The following is a 24,365-nucleotide window of genomic DNA, read 5'->3' on the forward strand; positions in this document are numbered from 1 at the left end:
AACAAAAATTATTAGGAATATGGAACGGCTTCCATATGAGGAGAGATTAATAAAACAGGGACTTTCCACCTTGGAAAAGAGATGACTAATGATATGATAGAGGTCTATAAAATCATGACTGGTGTGGAGAAGGTAAATAAGGAAGTGTTATTTACTCCTTCTCATAACACATGTATTAGGGGTCACCAAATGAAATTAATAGGCAGCAGGTTTAAAACAAACAAAAGGAAGTATTTTTTCACACAACACACAGTCAACCTGTGGAACTCCTTGCCTGGGGATGTTATGAAGGCCTAGACTGAAACAGGGTTCAAAAAAAAACTAGATAAGTTCATGGAGGATAGGTCCATCAGTGGCTATAAGCCAGGATGGGCAGGGATGGTGTCCCTAGCCTCGGTTTGCCAGAAGCTGGGAATGAGCGACGGGATGGATCACTTGATTACCTGTTCTGTTCATTCTCTCTGGGGTACCTGGCATTGGCCACTGTCAGAAGGCAGGATACTGGGCTAGATGGACTTTTGGTCTGATCCAGTGTGGCCGTTCTTATGTTCCTGCACCTGGACAGTCTGTCACTTGTTTGTATGCAGATGGTGTGTGTACATACTGTGTGTGTGTGTGTGTGTGTGTACAATATTCCCTTATAAGAAAGGGAATAATCAATACTGGTGTAAGACCCTTTTATACTGATATAACTGTGTCCACGCTATGGGTTGTACAAGTGTAACTATTTCAGCGAAAGGAAAATAAAATCGTATCTCCAACGGACCTAGTTATTTGTGTACTGTGTAGACGAGGCCTGTTTAATGAAAATGATATACTATGTATACATTTAATATGTTGTTTCATATCTTAACAGCCACTTTAGTTATATAGCAAGATTGAGATTAAACCCTGGCTAGGAAGTAAACCCATAACTATCTAAATCCTAAATAATTTCCATGGAGCCCTTTAGCCAGAATTAGCAAGTTGTAAAACATATGTCTTCCCTGGAAAATGTAATAGCAAGGCCATGAAAACTTGTCTTACCCCTCCCTGACCCAATTAAACTACAGCACAGAGGAGTCTCCATAATAAGGTTTCATCTGAATGAAGAAAATACTCTTTTCCACTCATAAACTGACTGCACATCCACATCAGAGTCCCTGCTTAAGGGCTGATCCTGCAGACACTCACGACTGAACATTTCTAAAAGATGCACTCTAGTTCAACCACAGTGTATTAGCTGAATGCAGGAGTCTCTGGGTGACATTCTCTGGCTGGAATTATGACTCTCATAATAGTCCCTTCTGGTTTTAAAGGAGTGGTCCTATTGGCATCAGTGGAGGGGGGCTGGAACAGTTTGTATAGTGGGGGGTGCTGAGAGCCATTGAACCAAACTGTAAACCCTGTATATCATGGAAACCACTTCAAGCCAGGAGGTGCGACAGCACCCTCAGTGCCCCTCGTTCCAGCGCCTCTGCATCACTGGGACTGTTTCCAGTGTTAAGTACTGTGCTCTGTATCTCCTCAATATATGTTCCATTCTATATGCATCCGAAGAAGTGGGCTGTAGTCCACGAAAGCTTATGCTCTAATAAATTTGTTAGTCTCTAAGGTGCCACAAGTACTCCTGTTCTTTTTGCGGATACAGACTAACACGGCTGCTACTCTGAAACCAGTCCTTCCTGTGTGTTCCTGCTGTTCAGGAATTTCTCGTGACGATTAGTAAATTGTACCTTTTCCACATAAGAAACGGTAGTGCCAATCTCCATTCCACTTCCCAGTTTCTTCAGTCCACTACTCAGAGTTCTCATCACTCCTCAGAACCACCTTGCAATCTAGCCCTGCCTGCCTTCAGCATGAGACTCAACACGTACCCTCTGGGGAAGTAGTCTCATCTGTGAGCCGGGGGTTAAAGAGGCAGGGAAAGGGGACAGATCAGAGTCATACCAGTCCTCATGGATGTGACTGTAGTCTTCTGAATCCCTTCTGGCAGTAAGATGAAAATATAGAGGTTGAAACAAAACTATGTTCCTAGGAAAATACAGGAGTTTTTCTTTTAAGCAGATGATGACTCTCTCTGCTCTTTACTGGAGGAATATGACAGCTATATATGAAAAAAATCTGTTGTCATCAGTAGAGTCTTTATTTTTCACAATTAGCTTTCCAGGAATGGGTGACACTTAGGTGCACGGAAAAGCAGAACTGCCTTGCTAAGAGACTTAGAACTGACTTGCTTTGCTTTCTTTTAGCTGTTTGCATTTTTTAAGGTTTAAAAGCGCCCTCTTGTGCTTCACAGACTGCTGAGTGACAGCAAGCTGCTTCTGCTGTGTTCCTTGTCTCAGATTAGTGCTCACTATGAACAGTTCCCTGTGATTTAACCTACTTCTAAATTCTCAGTGCTAGTCTGTGTCCAGAGAGCACAAGATCTGGCAAATGGGTGTTAAGCAGTTAATCCTCAGAGAAGATGAAATGCAGATGGAGAGGACACAAGTCACAAAGACCATCGAGTTAACTGGAAAAAATGATTGTCATTGGCAACAGGCCAACTGAGAAAACTATCAAGGGGCTTCATAGCTGACCACCATGTGGCTGGTTCTGCTAAGTCTTCCCTGGCTCCAACATGCAAGAGCCTAAGGGAAAGGAGGGATGGGCTGGCACTGTAGGCAAACAGGAACAACAGATTTGTTTAGAGAGAGAAGAAAGCGCAGAATGCATGCATGGCTTCTATTGCTTTAGAAGGGTTTTTTGCCACTTTTTTTGTCAGCTGTAATATATTCACTGTAAATGCTGAACAGTATTTGAGAAACGTGCATTGGTAAGAAAGCTACAATGACGTAAGCTCAAAAGAAAAACAGATTCAAAGACCAGTTTTGCATACATGTGGTAAATATTTTTTCTTTACATATTTTCATCCAGTGTTTGTGCTGCCTGTTGAGTTAACCGTGCCTAGATCTGGATAATGGATGGCTGCTCAGTGTGGAAATGCAGCATCTGTTAATAACTGATAGTCAGAGCACCTTATCCCAAGATCCCAAAACATTCTACAAAACGGTTACCAATTGCACGGCCAGGGGTCGTTCGGTCCACCATGGGAATGCAACCAGCTTTGTTGTGGAGCAGCTGAGAGCAAAGCTATCCAATGAACCATTCAGGTCAGAAAGTGAAGAAAATACCAAATTCGGCCAGGGGGAAAGTTAACGCCCCATTCTCCTCTAGTTGGAAATAATGAGCCAATTCTTGTAAAAGTCCCATGGGATTTTAATAACCAGGAGTGGTCAGGAGCTTGATGTTACACCTCACCCAGCTATGGCATCTCCAACCGCCCAGTGCAGTTGTTCAACACGTAGCACAATGGTGGCCTGGTCTGTGACTGGGCCTCCGAGGCAGTACTCCAGTACAAATAATGATCATTGTGGATTGCACCATGGATGTGCATGCACAGTCCGATTTCAAAAAGTGTGTTTAGATCCCCATATCTTCCCCTCTTCCCCACTGGAGCCTTCTGGCCAGAGATCTGGGGAGTAGCACAGTTCCCGTGGCACTGTGTTGTTAGGAAGTGTGCAACATACGACATTTCATACATAATATAGTAATTTTTTCTGGGGTTACAGCTCTCTGGTTTTCCATCACCATTCACCACAGTTTCTGACACGTAATAACTGAGGTGCATATGTCAATGCACGGTCCTAGTGGGGGAAGACGTGAATAGATCCTCACAGTCAGGGGGCCGTGGAACATTCCAACAAGCCTGTCTCCCTAACGCATTGTTCTGGTAAATATGGATGCTGCAACTGGTAGTCGTTATGCATGCAATGATTGAGAGCTGAGGAAGCAGCGGGTCCACCAGAAGGAGACAGACAAGGGCCTGGTTTCATGGTCACATTCTGGCATTCTGTCTTGCCATTTATTGCAAGGATACAGCAACTGCCTTTGGATGAAATGGAGCAGGAAAATTAGGAAGCCTGCTGCTTCCACTTCCACCAAAACAAATTTCGCTGAGTCACAAAACTGATTTCAGCTTCAGTCCCGAAGTCCATTTTTGGCTCGGGGCCAAGTCAATGCAAAAAGGACACAGGAAAACAAAACTGGATTGCTGCTTTGCTAAAATGTTGGCACAGGGCTGGATTCCGTAAGGATTCACATTGAGTAGGACTTTGCTCTGTGAGTAGTCCATTGAAATCAGTGAGAGCATTCATGGAGTAAGGTATTACTGCATGGAATGAAGGGTGGCAAAATCTGGCCTAGAACATTTCCAGCTCTCAGCTCAGCTCTTTACCCTTGATTTAATGGCTTAGACGGGTCCTCATGTGGGCTGGAACAGTTACTGTTGATTTGATAGCCCATCACTATTAGCTTGTTGGTGGGCATTTATCTTCATAAAGCTGAAACAGCAGTATACAGATTGACTTTATAGGAAGCAAAGACAGGGATGCCTTCCATTGCTTATGTTAGCAGTGTAGACAGCGAATCTGCAGGAAGTAAAGAGAAAATGAAGACCAGATGCAAGAAGAATACCATAGACCTTTCCCGCTAACACTTAAATGCAGTGAGATCGTCTCATTATGGAGCCAATTAATGAATTCAAGTCACGTAGGGAAGAAATAAGCACCATTCTATTTTATATAATTTCTTATGCATGCTCATCACTCTAGTTTCTGGGCAGCCTGATTCCTTTAGCCGTTCACACTCGTGCCTTACTACACAGTGTTCTGGGACTTGGGAATAGATTGGGGCAAAATATGCAAACTTTGGCCCCCTCCTGCTGAGAAACCCACATCCCGTGCGAGAGGGGCAGGAAAGCTGTCAGCTGTGGAATTTCTGGGGCATCATTGCTAGACATTTGGGGGGGTGGAATGTTTAGACGCAGGGACGCCTTCTTCCTTGTGGAGCCCCACTAAGTTCCCAGAGACAGAAGCTGCCACGTGATTGGGTCTCGTCTTCGAGGCTGCTGTCGCCGTACAGCTCAGCTAACTGTCCACATCATGCTATGCAGCACGGCTCCTGAAGTCCCACTACGGTGCCTCAATAGTAGAGGAGGTTAATATGCTTCCCAGCTACTAGAGAAGGGGCCTTTGAACCATCACCGCTCAGCCCAATCAGGGTGCGGTGATCACCATTCTGGAAACACTCTGAGATTCTAGCCGCATGTCCGAACTTCAGGGCTCGGTCCTGCCGGGGGCCTGGCTTCAGGCGGGTGGCTGCACTGTGGTACCAGCAGCCAGGATGATGATTGCTTTACTAAAGACTCACTGATGCCATGTGGAAAACTTCAACAAAAAGCCTGGTGCTACTGAATAGCTTTTGGCTTTGATCCAAAATCCTGGTTCTGAACTGAACTTCCCATCTCTATTAAGAGCAGGACCAATCCGTGGGATCCAAACAGAGGGAGCTGAGATCTGGATGTGAACTTTCGGAAGGTACAGTGTGTTCACATTCCGCATGTAGAGAGAGGCTCACGGTCAAGTCTGGGTCTGGAGGTTTGATTCAGACCCATCACTACTGTTAAGGAATGATTCTCTTCACACAGTAGATCTTATATTTCTGGACTGGGTTTTTCTTCCTTTTCTCATTTCAGAAGAGCTTTGAAGCTGGGATCTTTGTTCTGCAGGAGTTTCATGTACCTCTGCTGCTTATTCACCACCTGATGTCATGATCCTTCTGTAACATCCTCACAATCTCATAGCAACTAATGGAGATGTTGCAGATTAGAGGATTATGTCTTTGAGTTGAGAAAGAAGCACCAGGATCAGATGAATTCAGGAACCAAGAGTCTGTCTTTTTGCAAATGGCCTTATTAATAGAAAGCACAGAGGGAGCAAATTACAGAACATATGTGGTGTAATAAAGAGTTGTCTCCTATTTTTCTAAATTTTCCTTGCAGCATTAGTGACACGAGTGGTGTTAATTATTAATTTGGCTCCTTAGTTTGTAATTTTGATTGTGAGAGAGTTTTATAAACCGTAGTTGTCATGAGTGCTGCATGTGCACCGAACTCATTTCTTACTGTTATGAGAGCTCCTGGGGAATGACCAGAGCAGGAAAAGGAAAACTAGAATTAAGTTCTGACTTGTGGTCAGTTGGAACTTTTGCAGCTTTTGGCTGAATTTTAAGAAATTCAAGGAATCCTAATGAAGGAAATTCAGAGATCCTACCCAAACTAAGGGCGGGTCTTCCATGGGGGGGGGGGGGGGTCGATTTAAGATACGCAAATTCAGCTATGTGAATAGCATAGCTGAATTCGATGTATCGGAGCCGACTTACCCCGTTGTGAGGACGGCGGCAAAATCGACCTCCGCAGCTCCCCATCGATGGCGCTTACTCCTACCTCTGCTGGTGGAGTAAGCGCGTCGATTCGGGGATCGATTGTCGTGTCCCGACGAGACGCGATAATTCAATCCCCGAGAGATCGATTTCTACCCACCGATTCAGGCGGGTAGTGTAGACCTAGCCTAATACAATAGCCTAAATCTCTGTAGTAACAACCACCTTTCCTTACGATGGACACTTGTGCTAATAGAATCAGTTGATGGTTGACCCTACCCAAAACTGTTCAATCAAATAAAATAGAAAAGAGAGAGAAAGTTGCCGTTGCAGTACAAATAATAAACAGCAATCACCTAGGAGCCTACTCATGGCCACGGGTGCCATTGTAGAGACAGAACAAAGAGAGACTCCCATGCAGTGCGTCTGTGCCATAGGGCCATTTCTTCTATTCTCCGAATAGCTGCCCAATGAAGAATGAGTTGTTCGAGATGAATTTTCTAAATAGTTCTTCACTGGGAAGAACGTTACTTGTAAGGTTACGATCAGCCCCAGTAATGACGTGCTGTAACTGAACAGATGCGACTCTTTTAAAAATAAGTAAATAAATGAAATAGGTTTTAAAGATACATACAGTGGGCTAAAATCTTCTTTGAGAGCCACTCCTGTAACTCTGGTTGTCTCACCGAAGTCAGTTATATATGTGTGTGTGTGTGTGTGTGTGTGTGTAGAAATACAGATCTGTTGCATCTTACGCGCATTTAACATGTGCGAATTCAGCTTTACGCGGTCGACAAAAACCAAAAAAATGAGAAAAATAACCATTTAAATACTGTTCCTGTACTGCGGGCGATTCCGCCCGCCATTACACTCAATTTAATTTTGACTATACGCGGTTTTCGCTTTACGCGCTGACTGCGGAACGTAACCCCAGCGTACGATGAGGCAGACCTGGTAGAACTGGAACACAATATGCAAGGGAGGTAAACTCCGTTTTTAATTTAATTTTAAAGACAAAAATTAAAGCCTAATGTTGGGCAGCTTATGTCTGGAAGGGAAAGGAGTAAATGCAAAAAAGGAACTTGATCCCTGTTAGTAAGTTCCCTAATGCAGAAGCTCTGTAGAACAGCAGAATAATGGAATTGAGGGCAGCTTTAGACCGTGGCCGTAACCAATCAAGTTTGTTTTTTTTCCCTGAGCTATTAGGAATTTCAATTTGTGTAGATAACTAAGCACAGGAAAGCCTATCTAAGACCCAGTAAATGTGTTAAGACTGTAGACAGGCTGATCTACAAGAAATGAATAACATATGCCAAGGAATAAAACCGCAGAGAACCCCCATTCCTAATGAAGGGCAGTCTATTAGTGTACCAGAAAAGCGCACACTCCAAGACACATGAGTAGCTAGACTTTTCAAAAAGAAGGCTACATGAATGCCAGCAGTGACACCATAAAAAGCTGCTTTTACAGAGAGAATTTAGAAGTTACTCACAACTTGACAGTCTGATCATTTGATGAATTGTCAACAGGTGTGTGATAATCACTTAGTCCTAATAATTCAAGATACCCCCTTAGAGTATTAAGCCATGCATAGTCAGGAATATGTCTGAAACGGAGCTGCAGGTACTGCGTAGCCACAAACCATTCTGTGCACGAAATAGCATACCGAGCAGCTGTTTAACTCTTCAGTATTTTAAGACATCATTTGTGTTTTATGTGCTGTAATCTGTGTCCATCTTTTAAATGAGGATTTTGGCTACTGTGTTAAACACTTAATTTTCCTAGGTAGCTTCACCATGGTTTATAACTCTATAATTTAGGGCCTGATCCCGTAAACACCCATTTGAGTAGCTTTACTCACACAAGTTCCATTTACTTCAGTGGGGTTACCTATGTAAAGTCACACATGCACATGCTTTCAGGATCTCTCAATGAGAACCTGACCTACATAGTGGCATAAACATGCATTTATACAAGGGAATGGAGGTAATCTATATCGCTTCCCGGCACTTTGAGCTGTGGTCAAGTGAAAAATTCTCTTAGTTTTATTGTCTTTCACTGCAACTTTTATTTCTCTGTGCCCAGGTCAGTGACATGTGACTTTAGAAAAACTCTTTATGCATCCGAAGAAGTGGGCTGTAGTCCACGAAAGCTTATGCTCTAATAAATTTGTTAGTCTCTAAGGTGCCACAAGTACTCCTGTTCTTTTTAAGCAGAAAGTTACCCTTGAACATATCTGTGAATTTCTCTGCCGTGTTCATTTAACGATAATACAAGTGGGGACAACTTTAAATTTGTAAGACCAGCTCTCTGAGGAAGCAGGATGTTTATGCTTGTATTTAGGAGTGGTTCTTCCCCTAAATACAAGACAAAGCGACCCCACCCCATCCCACCCTGTTGGGACATTGCAGTTGCATTCATTTAGCCTTTCTGATCCCTGTTTTTTTCCAGTGGGCATAACAAGGCAGTGAGGGTCTTAGCAGCGATGACTGTAGTAGCCACTTGTGTTCTATGGTGATGAGCATTGTTCGGTACAGGTTACAGAAGTAGGTTTTGACACAGGCATAAACACTTTCTCTGGTTCTGAAGGTGTATATGTTTCATATATCATCAGACCAAAGGAGTAATTCCATTCAAGCCCATTTAATTACACCAGGGATGAATTTGGCCCAATGAGTTGCCATTCTCTTTCTGAATGTGGTGCCCATGTGTCCAAAGTTCTAACGACACTGGCTAAGCGTGGTCTGGCTGGGCACTCTTCAGGCTTGCCGATGGTGTTCTGCCAAATCTTGGTTCTCTCTTTCCCCCGTGGCATCACACCCAGGTCTTTAAGTGATCCTTCCAGTACTCCATCTTGATGGTGCCCCTCAGAGGAAACAGTGTCAAGCCAGATGGGGCCTTGGGCTTTTTGAGTAACCTTTCCAGCAAGTGTTCAGAGAATCAGTTCAAGGAGATGCTCTCAGCTTGGGAGCTAATTAGGTGCAGCTGGGCCTGGTTCAGCTCAGCATCTTAAAAGTGTGTTGGGAGGGTGGGGGGCTAGCTTCAGCCCATGGGAAGAGGATAAAGTGGTTTTACAGACCAGACACCAAAGGAGGGAGTTCTGAAGAAATATTAGATCTGCTCTCTTTGTTGACTTGTGCGTTTGCTTTGGAGTTTACTTGCTATAATGCTGCATAGACGGAATACAAAGTCCTCAGCCAAATGGGTGTTTTCCTGCTTAAACCAGAACTTCTGAAATAAACCCTACTCTTAGTGAGGTTTTTTTGTGTTCAAACCTGAGCTTGCTATGAAATCTCTCATTTTACCTCTTTAGACCACAGTACTGCCACAGTCCCCAGCCAGGGGTCACTGATACTTACAGCCTGTCTCCAACCTGCTCCTCCACACCAGTACAAAGTGCACTGACTACATCAGGATCCAACATACTCGAAAGACAAATGTATACACAGCTAAGCTTTGGGTGTCTACCCCCATCCTAGTATCGTACCTTTTTCCTAGGCTGCTCATGCCATCAGTCTTGGATATTCCCTATTTGTTTGGAATATTGCTACCCAGCCAGTTCTACTCCACTGTTGTCTGCTTTCCTACTTCCAGTGCATTTGTGCGTGGAAATTGTGTTGGAGGTTCTGCTTGTTGCACAAGGAAAGCTGAAGGTTTACTCCCATGCAGCAAATGTGGAGGAAACCCAGCTGGAATCTAGCAGCATTGAAAAACAAGGAAGGATTGGGGAGAAAAAAAATATCTATAAAGGAATCAAGAGATGAAATGCCTACATGAAACACTGCTCCAAAACAGTGGCTTACCTGCATTAAAACAGCACAGAATCTGTGTCCTCTCCTGTGTTTGGGCAGTAGGTGAAATACCAACCGAGGTTTAAACACTAGGAAAAAAACTGTGCAGGACATATGGAAGTCATTTCAAGTCTCAGAAATTTGAGGGGAGCCTTGGGACTGGTTCCCCCATAAAAGCACTTTGTTGTTCTGGAGGAAAATTGGTGCAATGTGATGCACAGATGAGCGAGTGGTGGCTTCTGACATGAAGCTCAGCAGCTGAGGAGAAGATGTGCACGTCGGAGATCTTGGCGGGGGGTGGGGCTCTCCTTTCAGAGCTTACAGTGACTTGGTTCATGGGCTTGCCATAAGCTACTACTACTCCTCAAACGCTGCCATTTTCATTGGAGAGAGTGGAAGAAATAAATTGTTCTGTTGTTGGAACTACTCAAGATCACTGTCTCATTCACAAACCCAGAAACCCCTTTTAGCTTCTGTCTTCAAGAATTTTGCATTTTCAGATCACTACCTTTTTGCTATTTAGCATTACACTTCCAGGTATTTTCCTTAACATTTTGGAGAACACACCCACCCAAGCAATAATAATAATAAAAAAAAAATCATTGTCCTGTGCCCATGTCTCAATCATGTCCTCCACAATCTCATTAAGACAGACATCTGAGAGTAGACTTGGGGCATCCAGGTAGGAGTTGTCATAGGTCAGAGGACAGGCACTGAAGGCATCAAAGTCATGTTCTCAGTAAAATGAACATCTGAATCCTGTCCTCAGTGTTTTAGTGAAGTCTGTTGGTCCTCTATGACAGTGGCTTTCAAACTTTTTTTCTGGTGACCCAGTTGAAGAAAATTGTTGATGCCCGCAACCCAACGGAGCTGGAGATGAAGGGTTTGAGGTGTGGGAGGGGGCTCTGGGCTGGGGCAGGGGTTAGGATGCAGGAGGGGGTCAGGGCTCTAGGCTAGGGGTACAGGCTCTGGGGTGGGTCTGGGGATGAGGGAATTGGGGTGCAGGAAGGGGCTCCAAGTTTGGGGGGGGGCTCAAGGCTGGGGCACGGGGTTTGGGTGCAGGGTTGGGGCGTGGGCTTACCTTGGGCGGCTCCCAGGCAGCGGTGCAGCTGGGGTGCAGAGGCAGGCTTCCTGCCTCTCCTGACACCGTGGACCGCACTGCGCCCCGGAAGCGGCCAGCAGCAGGTCTGGCTCCTAGGTGAAGGCACGCAAGCGGCTCTGTGTGACACTCACCAAGAGGCACCGCCCCCCCCCAGCTCCCATTGGCCAGGAACCACCTAAGAGCTGGACCTGCTGGTGACCGCTTTCAGGGCACAGCGCAGCATCGGAACAGGTAGGCACTAGCTTGCCTTAGCCGGGCAGCACCTTCAATGGGACTTTTAACAGCCCGATCAACAGTGCTGGCCAGAGCTGCGGCGACCCAGTGCCTTACATTCCACGACCCAGTACTGGGTCGCGACCCACAGTTTGAAAACCACTGCTCAATGCCAGTTGTCTGCTCCTTAGGTAGAACAGAGTGAAGCTTCCTTCAGAGTAGTATGTAAAGCTGCAACACTGGATTCTAACAATACTTTGACTATACACCCTCCATTAAATAACACAACCTCTGCAACGGCTGAGTTTAATTGCAGAATTCTCCTGTTTGTTTTGTATCATGGATATTGGTGCTAGCAACTTATTGTTGCTTTCTGCTCTTTTTCCATCAGGGAACTGATACCCAGAGCTCTGCATCTGGGTGTGTATCTTCCTAGAAACAGAGTGAGGAATTTTAACCTCCATTTAAAGCAGAACTGTGGCTTATCAGAGGTTGTTTGGTTATGTGTCATCTGATACCTCTGTGGGGAGAGTTTGTTGCTTCTTACTTCTGGTATGGAACACAGCACCATCCCGGAAAATGTGGTAATCCTGTGAGGCAAGCTCAGGGGATTTGGAGACTTCCTTGGTCCCAACCAGATCTGGCAAGAGCCATCTTTAGTGTCTTCTGTGAGTGGAGTGAATACAGGTGGCCTTTTTAAAAACCCATACAAGGCTTTACTCTTTCCCAGGGAAAATGCAAGATGGTGGCAGCAGCCCAGTCCCCAGGGAATGCTTTAGAAACTCTCTCCTTAGTGTGAAGGGCTAAGGGCTTCCTTTTGCAACGTTGCTCAAATAATCCCTTTGGAACCAAAAAATGAAGCTCTTAAAGTGTTTGTTTGGGGTCGTATATGGTACTGTGTGCAGGACTTCGTGAGTTCCAGGGGGATGGATTTCATGGAACCCATAATTCCCTTATACTTTAAAATGATGTGCAGTATGTCAGCTGAACAGCGAGAGACTGGCTGTGACTCTGTCCAGAACAGCACCAAAAAGGGATCGTAATAGCACCATGTGCTTGAGGTGAAAGATTGTCAGGAAAGCAACTCCTCAGTAAACATTTGTGCCACCTAGTCAGAACAAACAATCATCTGGTAACTATTTCCTTTATTCTGGGTGGCTCAAAATAGAAGTATAATCACAAAACAAAAGCAACACTGAAATGTCCCCAGAATTTAGGCTAACAAGTTGGCTTGCTGATCATATAGATAATGAAGGCAAATGTCTCATATTCAATGCCCTTCCTTGTTTTAGGCTGTGGAGAGAGGTTGCTGTCATAAGAATAAAGTTAAGTGGAATACTGTGCAAATTCCTTAAGAAGCCACAGGCTCTGTGAAATGCATTTACTTCCCATGGGGCCCTTAAATCAAGCATCACTTCCAAATGCGAGAGAGCAGTCTCTATTCATTGTAATTACTGTCTCCTTCTGTTTTCATGGTGATGGGGCTGGCGACCTCTGAACAAAGACGTGAAGTAGCTTTCGTTCCAATAATATGACAGTTTAAATAAATAACCACTTCTTACTTATCCCTTCTTCCCAGGATATCTTGCCTTCCTGTCAAACGGAGAAATCCATACACCTCCAAGCTGATACTGTGTACACAACACCTTGGCCTAATCCCTCCCTGTAATCGTCGGTTAGAGAGTAGTAAATGCCTTTTCAAAGCTGTACAGCAGATGCAAAGTGTTGTTCTCTCTCAGCGCTGGTGCAGTAATGCTAGGGACATAAATCTTTCTGCTTAATTTACTATCAGGACAGAGAGAGTCCATGCAATGAGGAATGAATTATGCTCACAGTACATTGGCTGGAGGGTGGCCATTTGTCCACCCAAGTCTTGTTTTATGTTATGTTGGGACTGTAGCCAACTTCAAAACCTCTGTCATTTTGTGATAAAATTCTCTCTTCCCTCACACCTGCTGTTATTTTTCAAACTAAATATCTCCCTTGCCTACTTAAAGAGCCAAAGGTCTTCACATAACTCTGATGGTATCGCTGCTGTTTCTCTGACGGCCATACACAGGTGCATTTTTTTATATGAAGTAAGTTTTGTGCTGCTACGTCTTGTGTAAGTCCTGCCGGGTAATTCCTTGGCCCATGCTGCGGTTATTTTGCATTGCTCGAGTGGCACAAAGAAACCTTATATGAGGATCCTGAATTGGTGCAAAGTCCTCCCTCAGTCCGTGGGATAGCAGGTATTTCGGACGCCGGATGGGGGTAGAAGCAGGGCCAGAATGCACCGTGCTCCAGGGATCCTTAACACTGTAATGTTCATTAGGCTGCTATTACAAATTGCCACAAGTTAGAGTAGCCCTTATGCTGCTCGGTTCTTGCACATCTCTGCATTAAGCCTGATCTTGGAAAAAAGGTCCACATGCCAAGTCCCATTGGCTTGAGTGGGACTCCATTGTAGGAGTTGGTATCTGTGCGGGACGAGACTGGGTTGTGGAATTGGGCCTTTAGGAGCAGAGCCCAGAAAGTGCCCTGCATGCTCTGGGCATTACAGTAATCATGAGAATAAGCAAATCCTGTGGCTTAGTTTCATTCAGAAGGCAGTTGGGTTTCCTGTGGGGCATCTCTGTTGTGTAAATATTAATATTTGCAAATTATCTCTGCTTAACTGTGAACATCTGCGATGTATTTAAATTTCAGCCACATGCATATCAGGTACCTCATTGAATTCAAATGGTTTTGCCTATTAAATCTGGCAATAAGGAATTCGCCAAGACTGGCTTTGGAATGATGCTCTTTGTAGTAGTTTTAACAAGGAAAACATGTGATTGATTGACACAGAAAATATTAAGAAGGGGAACAGTGTTCCTTTTGGGGATGCCACGCTGGTTAATTTCAGTCATTTAAAATATAATTTGCTTTGTGAAAGTATTTTTATGCAAATACACTGACATGAAACATGACGCATGCAGGTTCTTTTGTAAATGAAGGTATTTGTTAGTTATGCAATCATTAAAAAATAAACTGTCTAGCTTTTGAGGTTTAAATCATAAGTTCTACAAAAGCAGGGGAGTGGGGGTGGAGAAAATGTGGTAAATCCCTTTCCAGTTGGAGAGCTTGCTTATACATTTTCAGAGCAGCATAATATTTTAGAGACTTAATTCATAATGTTGGGAGACACTAATGTAGCCTTTTACACACACACAAGTTGCATCAAGATCAAATGAAAACTTAAGTTACATCACCTTGCTACTTTACTTTAGTTCTTCATTGCTGACCTATGGGTGTGAAAGGCATCTCAGGCTACGTCTACACTACGGGGGGGGGGGTGGTGGTATCAATTTCAGATACGCAAATTCAGCTACGGGAATAGCGTAGCTGAATTTGACGTATCTGATCCGACTTACCCTGCTGTGAGGATGGCGGCAAATCGACCACCGCGGCTCCCCCGTCGATGGCGCTTACTCCTACCTGGGCTGGTGGAGTACGCGCGTCGATTCGGGGATCGATTATTGCGTCCTGATGAGACGTGATAAATCGATCCCCGAGAGATCGATTTCTACCCACCGATCCGGGCGAGTAGTGAAGACAAGCGCTCAGAATGTTTGCAACATTCTTGCTCTACCCTCGCGGGAAGCCAGGAGTTTGCAACAGGCTCACCTGGCTGAAACCAGCATTAGTCCTGCTAATAACTGTATATCGGGGTTGGCAACCGTTCAGAAGTGGTGTGCTGAGTCTTCATTTATCCACTCTAATTTAAGGTTTTGCGTGCCAGTAATACATTTTAATGTTTTTAGAAGGTCTCTTTCTATAAGTCTATAATATATAACTAAACTATTGTTGTATGTAAAGTAAATAAGGTTTTTAAAATGTTTAAGAAGCTTCATTTAAAATTAAATTTTAAATGCAGAGCCACCCGGATGGGTGGCCAGGACCCAGGCAGTGTGAGTGCCACTGAAAATCAGCTTGCCTGCCACCTTCGGCACGCGTGCCATAGGTTGCCTACCCCTGCTGTATATGCTGCTTCCATGATTTTTTCTCCTTAGTATAGTGGGGCTGTATGATGGGTCAGGCGAGCCATGGGTGGGTACAGGACCAGTATCCCCGAGATCTGCAATCTTGCTGACTAATGAACACCAAGCCTGGTCAGAACAAAACAATCACGTTCCCACAGTGAAGTGTGTAAACTAAGGGACAGGCCCGGCTGACGTTTCTGTTAATGGAGAGTAACTACAATGAAGACAGAGCTATGTTAGCGTAAGTGGGATGGGACTCAGGCCCGTCAATAGGCTTCCTTTAACTGGGTCTCTAAATGTAAAACAAGGAGGATGGCTTTGTAGTGCCAGGGTTGGAGGCTCTCAAAAGGGCTTTTTCCTGCTTCTCCCAAGTTGTTTCTGGCTTCTTGCAACAGCTGGATTGTAGCACTCTTTGGAACACCTCCCTCTTACAGCATGTGCTGGAGGAACTGCCTAATCCATTGCAGCCAGCCCAGCAATACTTGCTGGACAGTCCTAAAGCGAGCAGCTGAGGGTCTTTATTATATTCAGGGAGAAAGTGCCACCCCTCTGTCTGCCAACCCCTGCCACAGCACCATATGGGAACAGGGCAGTATAGGATGAGGACTGGCACTCGGGGGTGGGGGTGTGCACGCATTGGAGCTGCCAGCTGACACTGTTGCTTTTGTACCAACATCAGGATTCTAATTTGTTGTTGGGAGATTGGATTCTAAAAGGTAGCACCCCAGCTGTGCTGACAACTGAGTTTGGCCATCCCTCTGCAGATGGGACCAAACCATGGTGTCTATATATAATTACCAGGGCTAATAAAACGGTTTGGTAACAATCAGGAAGCACAGTAGCTTAGCCAAGTCTTAGGGTTCTTCCTATACTGTCCTGTGCTTTGCAGCAATCCGTTCTCATTAGGTCTGCACGGCAGTTAAAATCAAACTAGCTGCAACCATATTTAAAGCTTAAATATGGCTACTGTTAGCATGTTCCTAACAAGCTTCCCTGAACAATAAAGATTTGGATGTTTTTGCCCAGTATCATGCTACCGATGAACCCGCTAGCAATCAGCAGCATGATTTTATAATATGGATTCTCGGAGGAGGGGAATCCTTCTGCAATGGATGCAACCGAAGAAGTGAGGTTTTTACCCATGAAAGCTTATGCCCAAATAAATCTGTTAGTCTTTAAGGTGCCACCAGACTCCTTGTTGTTTTTGTTAGAGGAGGAAGTACCAAGTAAATTGGTATTGGTGTAGTGCTAGGTGCTAGTCATACTACAAAGGGTACATGACCACAATTGTGTCTGCGGCTACAAGGCTTAATCAGTGTTAGTGCCAGTGGCCTCGTGTTGCTGCCTAGGTTATTAAAATTTGGCCCTTCATTTCCTGATCTTCCCCTTTTCTCCCCCAAGTTAAGTTCAAAGGAGCAAAGTAATTTAACTTTCCCTTTTTCTTATGTGCTTTGTTTTATTGAATTCTCACCAGAGTGTAAGTACAGAACTGAAGCGATTAACAGTTATGCTGCACATACCAACTGAACATAACCGAGAGTGAGATGAGAACACGTTCTTTTAACTACAATCCTGTTGGCGCTGCCCCAGTACTGTCAATGGTATTGAATAAAGCAAAAGTGGGGAGGGGAAAAGAAGGGCCATTCATCTCTTATTCCCAGCCCCCTTCAGTCACATGCAAGCACTGAGCAGAGGAGAAGGCTGTAACTGCCAACAGCAATCACAAACTAATCCTCCATGCAGCAGCCGTCAGCAGCCTCATTTCGCTAAGCTGACTCCTCCCACTGCTTCCTCCACAGGTGGCAGGCGCGCTCATTTAGGCCAGATCTCCACTAGAAAAGATTTGCCAGGATAGCTATACTGGCAACCACACATACATGTCCGTCCACCCACCCACCGGTGGTAACGTTATCCCTGTCCAGAGGTCGAAGACTCAGGCACCTTTCAAGTCCCACGTAGGCCCTATTTTGAAGGATATGTGTACACTACAAGCACTAGAGCGGCATATCTGCAGTGCTGCAGCGCTGTAGCGTAGAGACTTGCTGCAGCAACAGAAGGAGTTTTCTGTTGGTGTAGTACATCCATATCCTAAAGAGGCAGTGGCTAGGTTGACAGAAGAATTCTTCTGTCACCCTAGCAGTCTCTACCCCAGGGCTTAGGTTGGCTTACCTGTGTCTCTCTCTGGGTCTCTCTTGAGCAGCGTAGCTTAGGTGTAAACCAGGCCAAAGGCATGAATGTTTCACAGGCCTTGAGCTGGCTCTCTGCACAGGCGTGAAGTTCACCCGCTGAGAATTAAAAGATAAATCTGAAATGACGTTTTGGCATTCCACTCTCACCCTCCCCAGCCTGAACGATAAAACAGCCACAATTATTTGCTTCGAAACATGTCTGAATAAATCGGTTTACTCTGAGGTTGAAACGTTGCCTGCCAAGTGCTGACATGGAGCACATGGTGATGGCCCAGCCCAAACCCCGCATCTTACTTTACTACTTTCTATGTTTTAAATTAAACTATAAACAAACCATTGCATACATGCCATGGCAGAACAGATAGGCCCCGGTTTTTATTGTTAGTCTGAAAAGAAGTCTTTCTGTGTGCATATGTACCATTTAGACCGTAGAATCAAGGTGAATATATGCACCTATCACCCCATCACCTGCACTCTGCATCTCCAGTCCCTCCTTCCAGGCCACTTCTATTGTTCGAAACCTCTGAGTGGCTCCAAACAAATGTTGGGTTTTTTAAATCAAACTGACAGAGAAATATTTCTTCCTTTCCCTCCAAAGGTGGATTATTTCCCACAAAGTTACACTGGTCTCCGCCCCAAGACAGGCAATGTTCAGTACTGAACCAGTCACAGAATGGGGTTCAATTACCAGGGGAAAGCGTTCTGTCCTCACAGCATGTTCAGCCAATGGGAATTTGTTCTGATGATGTCCTGCTTGTGCCTGGAGGCCCTCAGGAAGAACGTTGGTGGGTTTCTCTGGTACCAGTCAGAAATGGACATTTGCCTCAAGGCTTTCCATTTATTCCATGCATCCGAAGAAGTGGGCATTCACCCATGGAAGCTCATGCTCCTATACATCTGTTAGTCTATAAGGTGCCACAAGACTCTTTAATTTCTAATCTAAAAAGTAAAAACTATACTTTCCTCTGTGAAATTCATCCCTACGCAGAATGACATGGGGCCTAAGCACCATTTAAATTCAACGTAAGCCCTGTTTTAAGGACTTGAGTGTTGCATAGGCCTTATACTAGCACTTTGTACAGGCAGACACACTCTAGCTATCCTGGCCCACACTAGCCATTGTTAAAAACTTAATAAAAATAGCTCTACTGTGTCTGGAATAAATAGCCCCAAATTCAAATTGCGTAGACCAGTGATTTCAGTAAAAGAATGCTTTTGAGAATTCAAGGCTTAGACTAGATGCATATGCAAATTTCAGTTTGGGGGCACTCAGATGTCAGAGCTGGGATGAGGACCCTTTGGCAATCTGGTCTAAGGTGCCTTTTGTACCAAACACTAATTAAACACCTTCCCACAAACACAATGTTTTTCCTTAAGAGAACCACCCTTCCGATCCCTTTTGGGTACTGCTTTGTGTGTTTGGTACAAAATAGCAATTAAAAACAGCTGGGTTGGGATTTGAAATGAAATGGTTTGCATCTTGAAATACTTGCATTATTTTTTTTATAACTTTCTTCTGAAAACTAGAATTTGCTCCAGGTTCCAGAGCTACTTTATATCAGGCTCTACCAAAATGTAACCAGTTCCGCATGCCCTGTGAATTCTTCTCTGATGTCTTTTGCCTTTTATTTGGTTAAAAAACAGAAAAAAGTTCACTGGGTAACATTGTTCTAACAAGATTAAAACACCATACAAAATCTCTAGAGTGTGTACACATAAAGGAAAACAGAATCACACTTTTTCAAGATTACTTCCGAAGTTAACAAGTGTTTAGGTGGAAAGAGACTTTTTAATGTATTGCTTGGGATTCTCTTACACCATTTTTTTTTTTAAATTAACTACAACATCACAAGACTTTGAGCTGAACTGAATTGTTTTACCCTATTTTTTACTTTATGAAATCTGGAGAATCCTGACCATATATTGTTGTACACGAGTGATCCAAACTCTGTTTGCTTCAAAAGGTTTACTCCAAATTTACATCACTGTCATGTCCAGTGTTGCTTAGAGAGAGAGACGCAAGACATATGTCATACAGTGTAGCTGTGATGTGGAAATATAAAAGAGCATTGATTCCAAGCTCTAACTTAGTGACCATGGCCCTTATCTTACCATGAAGTGATGAAAGCAACAGCACATTCAGTGATAGGAACATACTGTAGATCAAAATTGCATGTTTGGGGACACAAATGAGCAATTCAGCTGCATGAGTATATGGGTCGCATGGTTCTTGTGTCGGAGTCTTGTAGTTGGGTTTCTCACATGACAAAGTGACAGCTGCTTACCAGCATCGGGAAAAGGCTGAACCATAAAGTTGTTGTAGTGGTGTTGGTCCCGGGATATGAGAGAGACCAGGTGAGTGATATTAATCTTTTATGGGACCAATAGAAGTTGAACCATAAATGGCATCTAAAATTACTGTAGAATGGCAAGCCACGCTGCTGAACTGGATTAGACTTTGCCACTGGAGAATCGCTATGCTCCAAGGCACAGTTGTTTAAAACTAACCTATTAAGGCCCCGATTCAGCAAAGTATTTCACACATGCTTAAGTCCATCCCTACCTAACAAAGTGTTTAAAGCATGTGCTTAAAGGTAGGCCTATATTTAACCCCCTTTGACGTCTGTAAGACTTAAGCAGGTGCCAAAGTGAATCGGGGCCTCCGTCCCTTATCTGTTTAGGAGATTGTTATAAATCCAGTTACAGAAGATATGAAGTTATCTGGGTGGCAAGTAGACCAGCCGGTAACAGCACTGTCCTTCCAGGGATTTACTGCAACTATTCAACGGCTCTGGTCGAGGAGTAGCAGGACTAAAGTCAGTGCCTTTGCCAGGGGCGGCTCTATGTTTTTTGCCGCCCAAGCACGGCAGGCAGGCAGCTTTTCGCGGCGCACCTGCGGGAGGTCCGCTGGTAACGCGGATTCGGCATAGCCGCCGCCGAATTGCCGCGGGACCGGCGGACCTCCCACAGGCATGCCGCCGAAGGCAGCCTGACTGCCGCCCTCACGGCGACCGGCAGGCTGCCCCCCGTGGCTTGCTGCCCCAGGCACGTGCTTGGTGCGCTGGTGCCTCGAGCCGCCCCTGGCCTTTGCACAGGTTCTCCTAGACAGCAGCAGTAGCCTGGTGCTCAGGACCTACACACTCCCCTCCTCATGTACACTCACTCAAGGGCCAGACACAATTTGGCCTAATACGTTTAATGACATTTAACCGCCATGTAAGGGACGACGTGATTGTAAATAATAAATCAACCGTTACTCGGGGTACTTACTGTGCATTTCCTTTGGGAATCCTAGAAGGGTAGATTTAAAGGATAGGTAAGATTGCTAAGGCCCCAATCCTGCAAACACTTATTCATGCATCTGACTTTATGCAACTACTCTGGTGAGTGAAGCTGAGCATCTGTGTATATGTTGTGGGATCAGGGACTAAAGTCCCATGCTATATGCTGCCTCTGTGCACAGCGGGATTCCCGTTGCTGTCAGTGGGAATGATGCAGGGCAATAGGTGGCCCATAGAATCTGGGTAAATGATAAGTTCTTGTCCCTATTGTTTTAAAAAAATAAAGGCCCAGTTCTGAAGCTGAGTCACAGGTGGGATCCATCCTGGGTTCTGTGCTGCTCTGCTAGGTGCTTTAAAAATCCCTGACAGATCTAAGCACCGTGCCTGAAGGGAGTCATCTTATTCTTCCCACCATGCCTTTGTTTCTTTTCACACCCTTTCATACTCTCTATTATATATTACTTGACATCCTTTATTTTATTGTTCTCTTGAGAAATATTGTTGAATCTTGAAAAAGTGATAAGATCTATTAATATAATCCACAATGCACTAGATCTAATCTAGAGCCTGTTTTAGAGCATGACTGAAATAGCTGCATTCACAAATTAATCTCCTTTTGTAATCTGGTATCTTTGCTTCCCTTTTCAGGGGCCCCTTGGTTTGGATGGCAAGCCAGTAAGTAGTGCTTTAAGTGTCAAATATACCATTTATTTATTTCTAGTTACTCCATGAAACACATACATGCAGACCCAAGTATTGTAATAATGGAGCTCTGCATTATAATTATTACAAGGTGCTGTACAGCAAGGTCACTCTTTGCTTTGTAACACAGATTGATTTTAGGATTTACCAGATTAGGCCCTAATCCTGCAAATGGTAACATCTGGGTAAATTGCAGCACTCAGGTGAAACCCTGTTGACTTCAATGGGACTAATCACAGTGTATAAAGTTCAGCACTTTTGTAAGTCTTTTCAGGATCGGGGCCTCTGTGAGCTTTTGCTCTGAAAGGTAACTGTAACATAACACTGTCATTCTGGAGTTCTGTGGTTTTTGAGTCTCAGTAATTTTTATATACAGTGTGCTGAGTTTATAAATAAAAAGATGTACCTTTCTCAGTGCCAGCCCTATAAACTCAACTTGGGACTGGTTGGGAAGCAAAGCTGGGTTCTTTCCTTCTTGAGCTTCATCTCTGATCAAACAAATTATGCCCTCAGTAACATCTGATGAACCCCATTGCATTCCATGTGTTTGCACAGATTGTCCCTGTAACTGGAACTTAAAAAGCAATTCTATTGATGCACTGGAGGGAACAAAATCAAGTGCACACTCTTAGCTGGATGCTAATGGGAGTAAAAAGTCATAATAAATTATTTAAATTGCAAAAGTGACCAGTCTCTCTGAATACACACACTGCTGAGTAGGGGTGTACATTTCTCCAGAGTGGTTTGGAACTGGTCTCAGTGTGCATGATTATTGAAGTAGCATTTTGTGAAGTATTGGGATGGGGCACAGTCTGGAATTCATTTTTACATGATGTTCTCTTGACTTCTTTCTTTTGCTTGGAAGCCTATTGGAAATCCAGGTACATGTCTCCTTATTGTCTTTACAAAATCAGAGCCTTTTGATAACACGCTGACTGAACTTTGGTCAGTTCTGATTTTTTTCATAGAGGATATTTAAGAACTGTCACTTGTGTGTATTTTGTTTTCAAACTGCATTTCCTTCCATGATCACTAGAGGGCCGCATTTGAAATCTTTTCAAGCTACAAATCATTGTGACTGTATTGAGAAAGATCGTAGAGGCTAATTCATTCAGTTGCAAAGTCTTAATATTAATCATAGAAGATCAGGGTTGGAAGGGACCTCAGGAGATCATCTAGTCCAACCCCCTGCTCAAAGCAGGACCAAATTCCCAAACAGATTTTTATCCCAGTTCCCTAAATGTCGTTCTAGATATTTTGTTAGCCACTTTGGGAATGTTTCATTATAGCTGCAAATATGCTCTATTTCTGTTGCTATATTAAAAGAAAGACTACTAGTAGAAAACAATTGGGGGCGGACCAACCAGTTAGATCAGTACGAGAGTCTTTGCCCATTATTCAAACCAATCCGGAATTGAACTTTTTTGGAGGTTTGAAAAAGTTGGTGTATGTTTTTATAGCTATATACACAAAATTAATTTTCTGTGCTGTTCTCAGTATTTTTTGGTCTATCTGGAAAGAAAAAAATCACAGAAGTTTCGTGAAAGAGCCAGGTCTCGTGTGTTTTCCAGCACCGTTTTCAGGACACACAGGGTGGGCTTTTCAAAGGGGCTGAGAGACCTAAGGGCCAGATTATAAAGGTAGGTAGGTGGTTTGTGGGATTGTCAAAAGCATCCGGGCACCTAACTTCCATTGATTTCCATGGGATTTAGGTGCTTTTGAACATCACAGTCGGCACCTACTTAGGCACCTTAATACCTTTTAAAAATCTATCCCTAAATGCCTAATTTCCTTAGGCTCCTTGGAAATTTCAGCCAAGAAGTTTGAATAGATTTCCCTAGGCTCCTCTGTTTGTCAGTATACACATGGAATCAAATGTTTGCAGGATAGGACTCTGAGTGAGGAGAGGGGCATGAAACCCACGTGTTTTATAGTGTGATCTACTTTTCTACAGGCCAATAATTCCTTTGGTCCATGTAGTAAACATCCACCGACATATAGAGAGGCAGGATGTCCAGCTAGAGCATCGTAATGGCTGCTTCTGGCCTTAAAATCTATGAATGTCTGTAAGCAGGATGTCCATGTGTAGAGCAAATATAGGCTATAACCCTGATCTTGCAACAGGCTCCAGAGGCAGACCCCTAAATCCCCTGCAATGTGGCTCTTTCCATCCATCAGCATGGACTCTCCTGCAGAATTGGAGCTAATGTCCCATACTAATTGTTCTCAGGTTTTTTCCCCACCAGAAATATTTAACGGTTCTTTCTTTCTTTAAAAAATAAAATAAAATAAAATAAAATTACAGGGTTTGCTTGGCCTAAAAGGAGAACAAGTGAATCTGTTTTTTTCTCTTTCCAAATGATATTAATTTCTTCAGGAGTAATGCTTTTAATTTCAACAAATGTTTAAAATCTTAAAAGAAAGAAAGAAAGAAACCTCACTTTTTTGGTCCTTAAGGAAGAGAGGGGGAGGGGGAGAAAGAAAAACATAGCAATAGACTTACATTGGAGCCATTTTAAATACTCCGAACCCACCTCACGCTTTGGTGGCAGTGGGAAGGGTGGGAATGGTTACTGGATGTGAATAGCTTGAATTAGTTTTGCAGAGCCAACCCGCTCTGGCTTTTGCCCATCTCTACAGAGAACACATGGGAATAGAGAAAAGGCAAATGTGTTTTTTTTTTTTTTTTAAATCCCCTAAACCCAAGAAACTAGGGGCCCGGGTTGTGCAACACGCTGAGCATTCTGCTGTCCAATGGGATCTGGCCTTAAATTAGCAAAACCCTAAGGCAAAAGAAGACCCATAAATTAAAAGAAGGAACAGAAACCACAAACACATAC

The 24,365-nt window shown here is 43.9% G+C and overlaps 1 protein-coding gene across 5 annotated transcripts in view; it reads left to right on the forward strand.

Annotated features, from left to right (window-relative positions):
• COL23A1 (collagen type XXIII alpha 1 chain) overlaps positions 1-24,365 on the forward strand; it is a 323,890-nt gene that overhangs the window by 256,347 nt on the left and 43,178 nt on the right. For 2 of the 5 annotated variants that reach the window (XM_034779085.1, XM_034779082.1), the window contains one exon: positions 21,472-21,498. The exons of the other annotated variants lie outside the window; for them this stretch is intronic. In XM_034779085.1, coding sequence (XP_034634976.1) covers positions 21,472-21,498 — 27 coding nt within the window. The remainder of the gene's footprint in view (positions 1-21,471; positions 21,499-24,365) is intronic. 5 annotated transcript variants of the gene reach the window in all.

The sequence above is a fragment of the Trachemys scripta genome, chromosome 8, assembly GCF_013100865.1.
Source record: "Trachemys scripta elegans isolate TJP31775 chromosome 8, CAS_Tse_1.0, whole genome shotgun sequence".
NCBI lineage: Eukaryota > Metazoa > Chordata > Testudines > Emydidae > Trachemys > Trachemys scripta.